Genomic DNA, 7076 nt, shown 5'->3' with positions numbered 1-7076 from the left:
GCTCCCTTGTTAAATCCCTGGTTAAAAGCGAGGAGTGGGGAGAGGAGGCCGGGAGGAAGGGAGGGATGAACGGGCTTGCTATGTGCTGATGCTGAGCAGGGCCAGCCAAGCTCTGAATTGGAGGGTGGGACAGGCCGCAGCCACAAAGCACCATGTGGGGAGTCCACCTTCTGTATTAAACTCCCAAAGGAAGTTGAACCTCCCTGCTGGGAGCCTGCCCCCCTGCAGCTCAGCAGGGCTCCCCCTGCATTCTTCAGATCTGAACCCCATTCCTGACAGCATGCGACCGCCACCCATAACAAAATTGCAACATGCAAAGGGAAGAAGCAGGGTGCTGTTCTTTGGGTATCCAACCCTGGAGGGGGGCTTACCACTGTGCCTCACATCCGTCAACCCGTGCCAGTGGGGAGGGAGAGAGGGCAAAGGGCAGAACACTCCCTGGGCACAGGAAAGAAAACAAAAGGGGCACAAAATTGGTTTCCTCAAAATCAAACCCTTGCCTTTCGGTATCTTGCCTGGTTTTCTTTCTAGTTCCTTTCACCTTCTGGTTTTTGTTTTGCCAGAAAAAGCTAGGGTGAAGTAAAGAAAGAAATAATAGAAAACGTTTCTTCCACTCTTTCTCCTGAGAAGACTCACAATCAGAACCTGGCCTGTGTTACTCAAGGCACAGACCCCACACCATGTCAATTACACCACTGGAGGGGGTGTGGATAGAGTTGCACAGCTGCCTGCTAGGGAGTAGAACCTGGCATCCATTGCTCTCAGGGTGCCCGAAGACAAAATCAGCCCCTAAAACAACTATTTGTTATATACATTTTATTGAAAAAAATTTTACAACAAAATATTTTGGCAAACTGTAAAAGTATACATAAGTGCAAATATATCCTCCTTTTAAAATACAAGCAAAGTGTGAGTATACACGAAGGTCATAAAAATATCTTTAAAATATGGTGGTAGAAAACAACCTTGTAAAAACGTTGTATTGTCACAATACTGAAAACCACTTTCTTAAACTAGACACATTGTTTCTAAATAATTCCTTAATAATGTTCTTTGGCACCTGTATCCAAATGTAGTGTTTGGGGAAAATGAGTCTCCCACTCAGCTAGGCAACAAGAAGAGGCTTTCTTGAAATCTTGTGCTTAGCACTGCCTTTTTGAAAAGCACACAATTTTTCTTAGACAAACACACACACACACACAACTTGTCTGCTTTTTTCAGACCCTGATTACTGAAGGCAACGAAGATCCCAGAGTTACATGTTGATGCCTGACGCATGGCACATTTTCCCACCTCCTCAATCTGCCCTCTCCCTCATGTGGGAGCGTGCAGGTGTTCGGACTGGGAACGCTACCTTGCCAACGGTTGTCCTTCTTTCAGCAGTAGGCAAATAACAGTGACCAACGCGATCCTGGGCATTCTGGCTAAGTGGCAGGTGTGCGGCTTACTGCTATCCGCGTGCATGTGACGTGAATCCGTCCCAGTTTCTATCTGCCCCCTCTGAGGAGGGGAGAGGAGAGAGCGGCCATCACTTGGCCTCTTTCCGTTCACGTTCACATGACGCAGGGCTTAATATCCTGACAGACGCTCTGGTGGTGATGGTGATAATACGACCCGCTAGCTGAGGGATGGAAGGAAGAAATCCCATTGAAGTTGAGGACAAAATCTTTTCTGTCACACACTGGAGTAGAGTGATGCTGGTAACGGGGCAGTCCCACTGAAAGAAGAAAGAAAGAAAGAAAAAACCTCTTCAGAAACAAAGTCATCCAGTTGATGGTGGGGTGTCTTATTTTGCCTCAGGGTATAAAAGGAACTGCCGTGCCTTTTAGTACGTGGCTAGACAACCGGCAGAGAAAGCCCAGCTTTAGAAGTATCTCAAACACGACAACTGCGGGTCATAGAATGGCCTTGGAATCGTTATGTTTTGTTTTGATGCTCGCACAAACACAAAGCAAGGTCCCCCTCAAGGGGGGTTCTTATGTCCTGGAAATCCAATTTTATTCTCTGAGGCTGGGGTGTGCACTTTCATCTCAGAATGCGCACAGGTACCGGACAACTAGACCCAGACTCTGGTTCCTGGCACGGCCTGTGCTGCCCTGAACCCTGGCTGCAGGGAGGGCCAACCACCCTACCCCAGAAACACCACTGCGGCCTTCTTTCTTGTTCTGAGCCTTGTTTCCCAACTAACTGGGCCGGTCAGAGCCGCGATCGCAGAGGAATGCTCCCTGGGCCAAAGGGGACGATAGAAAACAACCCAAATGCAAGATGAAGGGATGGGGCAGAAAAGCACTCCTCTTCTCCTGCCCCTCCGCAGGCATCTTCGTGAGTCCCGAACGTCTTAGCTTTCGTCTAGGGAAGTCAGGACTTCAGGGCGCAGAGAAATGCCCTTTGGTCCGAAGCAACTGGCAGCGCGAGGAGTCCCTGCGGTAGCCCCAGGCTGGAGGGGGACAGAGAAGGCCCGGACCCTGCTCTCCCGGGACGGCTCCCCGGTCCCGGGCCTGCGCCCGGCCGCTTCACTCCCACCCGCCGCTGGCTTTTGCTTTTGCTTTCTCAGCGCCTCCTGGCCCCGGGGCACAATCAGCCTGCAGTGCCCTGCGCACTGGGCCCCGAGGCTACTGGACCCGGCCTTCTCGGCACCAGGCTGCGTTAGGTCCATTCGCCCGGGTCTTTTCTTAGTTACCCGAGTGGTGTGGGGACCATAAAGTGCACGTCGCTTCGGGCCGCACTCAGTTTTTCAGTGCAGGAAAACCGTACCCAAGGCCCGCCGGGCTCGGGCCCTGCTCTTGTTGCCTCCGCTCCGCCGTGCCCCCGCAATGACTGAGCAAGGAGGCTGCTCAGTGGCCGCCGCCTACTTCCTTGCCCGCAGCACCTACCCGAGCGCGCCCGGCGCTGCTCTAACGCAGCTGCCCTGTCCCGAGAGCACTGATGTGTGCAAGGAGCTCTGCACACTGGTGTGTTCGCTCGTCGGGTTTAAGCAAGCTCTGATGGCAAGTCCTGGACCACAAAGCAGGTTGGGCAGGACAGAGGGCGAGCGCTCACACCTGCCCACGAAGGCGGCCGTCGGCGCTTTGATGTGCTGGGCGGGATGATAGAAGCCTGAGCTCCTTCCTGAACTGCTCGAAGGGCTTAATGAAGAACTCCAGGGCAGCCCCTGTGCTGGCGGGGGGCACATGGACCGTGTTCACCAGGCCCAGGAGCGGAGGGCGCGGCCCTTGTGCTGTGCTGGGGGAGGGAGGGTCGTGCTGGGTGTGTGAGCGTGGACATGTGCCGATCTGTGTGCTGGGGAGACCGCCTTGGCCACCCCCGCACCTTGCCAGGCCCCCAGGTCTCAGTGGGCCCCGGCCCAGTGGGCGGCGCGCTCCCAACGAGGCCCCGCCGGGTCCTGGTGCATCCGGCCGGCTCCTCTGAAGCCTCCGCCTCTGGCGCTCCAGGGAGATGGCAACAGGGCTGGGTGGGTATTCCATAGGGCCAGGAGCAAGAGAGCGAGGAAGGAAGGGCAGAGGGTCCCTGTCGGGCGTCGGGCCTGAGCTATTGTCTCCCCTGAGCGTTCCCAGCCTCGGTCGGGGGATTCTGCGAGGCTCTCAGGGAAGGCCGGCCGCGGGGGGCCGCTGGGTAGGGGCACAGAGGCCGGCTTGCTCTGCTGGGCAGTTTTCGCCCACTCTAAGACAGTAATGTATCCAGATTCCGAAGTTTTGGGGGCTTGTGCGTGCGCCCAGTGTATGAGGTGGGGCGAGAGCTGCCTTGAAGAAGGGTCAGGAGTCTCTTTCCTGTGTTTTTCTTCTTCCTAGAGTACGGTTTCTCCAAGGCTGCTAAGCCTTAGAGTCTGGGTTTGAGGTGAGTGGGGCCCAGTGGAGAGGAGGAGAAGGGGAGCGGGGAGGGCAGCCGGCAGGCTGGGAGAAGAGCAGGCAGGCCGGGAAGGGAAGGGGCCAGTGCACCGAGGGGTGTGTGTGTGTGTGTGTGTGTGTGTGTGTGTGTGTGTTTATGATTGACAGCCGGTCCGAGGGGATATAAAAATAAGAGGAGAAGGCCGCCTGTATTGGTTACTTGTTGAAATTCCCATAAAATTGAACAAGATTCTGTTCTCAGTGGGTTAAGTCAGGCTAAAATCCTCTCCGGTGTGGTCCTGCCGAGACTGTCTTTGTTTGGTTAACCTCTGAGACCCACATTTAAAAGGCCTATTTGGGAAATTTCACCGTCCAGGGAACCAACATCTTTTGCCCATTTCTGGGCTTCCCTTCTCCCCTGGTGCTCCCGCCGCACACCGGCTCAGAACACATAAAGCATGCATCACCCTACCAGCCACTGTTGTCTCATTGCTGTGGGAGGCCAGTGTGAGAGAGCAGCCTGGGGCCTTGCCTTTGACTGGCAGGCCCATGGGATTTTAATCTGCAGCCCTAGATTCTCGGAGGGAGGGGTTAATGTAAGGGTTTATCTCTGTTCTCCAGATTAACCTGGTCAAATATTCAAATTCCCTCTTCCATCCCCACCATCTCCTCCCACCTTTCACCGCCTTCAGCAAGTCAATAAATTTTCATAATCTGCAACCAATACACTGTAAACCAGGCACACCACAAGTGGCATCCACAGGGCAGGCGCATTTCTCGGGGGAGTCCCAGCAGGGTCCTTCAGGTCCTGCCACCCAGGACCTCTATCATCAATGTGGGTCCATTTCCGGGGGCAGGCAAGGAAGGGGAGGAGAGTTCCACAGTTTGGTGACCCCTCCACTGGCGAATGTCCCTTTAGTGAAAGATCCTGGGAGCCAGCTCTGTCCCTCCCACCCCCTGCTCTTAACACTTGCCCAGCTGCAAACATCTCCCTACAGACACCCCAACATACAGAACATCTCTGATTCTGACATTTACTTTGGGACAAAAGTACAGCAAAATGAACTCAAGAAAAAAAAGGAAGGACAAAAGGAACTAGACACAGCTTCCTGACCAAGTTCCCCAAAGGTCACATGCCTTCTCTCAAAGCTAAGTCAGACTCTGAACGGGAGACCTGCAGTCTCCTGCACAGGGATCCCCATAGAGTCCAGGAGACTTCACACCATGCTCACAGCAGCCAGACAATTCTGAAGGTTCAGCTGCTGGCCAGGGAGTAAGACCCTGATCCCTGCTCCCGCGAATAAGGTACCGGCTCTCACCAGCATCCGCTTTTCCCAGTGCCCTCAGACCTCCTGGCTGGGGGTCCCTGTTTGTGGGAGTGGCAGTGGCCGCCAGCCCTGGAGGCCTAGAAGCGACGCGCACAGTTAGCTGCGTTACCTGAGAGGTCCTCGCGGGCGTTCTGGTGCAAGTAGCTCTGCTCCAGCGAGTAGGAGGACATGCTGGAGTGCAGGCCTGCGGAGGCTGCGGGGTTGCTGCTCGGCGTCAGGGCAGGCGGCTGCTTGAGGTAAGGCGAGGCGCCAGGCGAGCTCCAGTGCGCCGCAGGGCTCGTGTAGGGCGAGTGGCATTCGATGGCGCTCGCCATGGCCGGGGACGAGGGCACCGGGCTGCTGCTGCTGTCCGGCCCGTAGTCGCCGCCGCCGCCGCCGCCGCCCCCGGCCGCACCGACGCCCCCGGGTCCCGCGGGCACCGGGCAGCTGGCCATGTAGGTGGAACCCGGGTTGGGCGACATGTGCGGGACGTGGTGGTGGTGGTGGTGGTGGTGAGGGTGCGCGTGGCTCGGGGCGCCAGCGCCGGCGTCGTAGCCCGCGGGCATCATGTCGAGGCCGCCGTAGCCGCCCTGGCTGTGGCAGCCGAGCGGCGCCGACGGGGGCGCCTGGAAGTCGAAGCCCTGGGGCAGCAGCGAGGCCCCGAAGCCCAAGCCGCTCACCACGCGGTGGTACATGGGCTTGAGCGCCTGGCACTTCCGCCTGAAGCCTCGCGGCCGGCGGCGGAACGAGCCCTCCTCGAACATGAACTCGCTGGCCGGGTCGATGGTCCAGTAGTGGCCCTTGCCGGGCCGCCCGAGGCCCTTGGGCAGCTTGATGAAGCACTCGTTGAGCGAGAGGTTGTGGCGCACGGAGTTCTTCCAGCCCTGGTAGGCGCCGCGGAAGAAGGGGAAGCGCGCCTGCAGGAACTGGTAGATCTCGCTGAGCGTCAGGCGCTTGCTGGGGGAGCTCTGGATGGCCATGACGATGAGCGCGATGTACGAGTAGGGCGGCTTCTCGGGCCGCCGCAGCCCCGAGCTCGCCTTCTTGGCGCCCCCGCTCCCGGCGCCCGCGCCGCCGCCGCCGCCCGCGCTCTTGCAGGCAGCCGAGGGGGCGCCGGCCGAATTGGAGGAGGACGAGGACGAGGCGCAGGAGGCGGAGGACGACGACGAGGAGGAGGAGGTGGTCTCCAGGGCGGCGGCGGCGGCGGCGGCGGGCGGCGGGCTCATCAGGGCGGCCTGGAGCGCGCCTGGGACCGGGCTGCACGCACGGCGGAGCGGGGCCGGCGGCGGCCCGCCCTCGGTGGTCATCTGGGACCCGGGAGCGAGGCCGGGCCGCGAGGGCGGGCACCGGGCAGGGAGCGGAGGCTCCGGAGCGGGGTCGGCCCAGAAGCCCGGCGAGCGCCCTAGCCCGCCGCCCGGGCTGCAGCCGTGGCCACTCCGGGCCAGCGCTTCGGCGTCGCCTCCCTCAGCTCCTCTGGGGCTTCTGGCGGCGGCGGCAGCGGCGGGCGGGAGGCAACGCCCGGCGCATCACTCCCCGAGCCGCGGGCCCTGCCTTGCGCAACGGCCTCCCAGGCCGCGGGGCCGAGCGGCCGGCGCCGGGCAACTGCGCCCGCGAGTGGGACCGCGGCCTGGACCCCGGGCACGAGCCCGACGTCTCCCTTCAGGAGCGCTCCTCGCTCTGTCTCTCGGACTTCCTCCCTCCCTCGCCCTCCCCGGCCGCCCTCCTCGCTCCCTCCCTCCCCCCCCCCCCCCCCCCCGCCCTGCCCCCTCCTCGCGCCGCCGCCGCGGGGAGGGCGCGCTCCGGCCGCTGTGCTCACTCCTCCCCCTCCCAACCTGGCGGCCGCCTCCCTGTCTTATCTGGCTCCCCGCTCTCCGGGGTCTCCTCGCTCTTTTCATTCCTCTCTCGGCCTCTTCCCCTTTCCCTCACCCACCCTCTTTCGAACTGA

General features: G+C 59.7%; 1 protein-coding gene across 1 annotated transcript; it reads right to left on the bottom strand.

Annotated features, from left to right (window-relative positions):
* Nucleotides 1-799: 799 nt before the first annotated feature.
* Nucleotides 800-6810, bottom strand: FOXF2 (forkhead box F2). Its single transcript, XM_031666860.1, has 2 exons — nucleotides 5262-6810; nucleotides 800-1717 (listed from the first exon to the last, which is right to left on the bottom strand). The coding sequence occupies exons 1-2, from the start codon at nucleotides 6436-6438 to the stop codon at nucleotides 1554-1556; spliced, it is 1341 nt and encodes a 446-aa protein (XP_031522720.1). The 5' UTR covers nucleotides 6439-6810; the 3' UTR covers nucleotides 800-1553.
* Nucleotides 6811-7076: the final 266 nt, after the last annotated feature.

The sequence above is a fragment of the Papio anubis genome, chromosome 6 (genome assembly GCF_008728515.1).
Source record: "Papio anubis isolate 15944 chromosome 6, Panubis1.0, whole genome shotgun sequence".
NCBI lineage: Eukaryota > Metazoa > Chordata > Mammalia > Primates > Cercopithecidae > Papio > Papio anubis.
Note: the sequence above shows the minus strand (reverse complement) of the source record. Positions and strands in the feature narration are given on the sequence as shown.

Bases quoted from the DNA above. Each gene is read 5' to 3' on its own strand.
- FOXF2 (XM_031666860.1), bottom strand. From the start codon at position 6,438: ATGACCACCGAGGGCGGGCCGCCGCCGGCCCCGCTCCGCCGTGCGTGC. The intron at 1,718-5,261 runs GTAACGCAGCTA...TTCTTCTTTCAG, and splicing joins CGCCCGCGAGGACCTCTCAG to TGGGACTGCCCCGTTACCAG.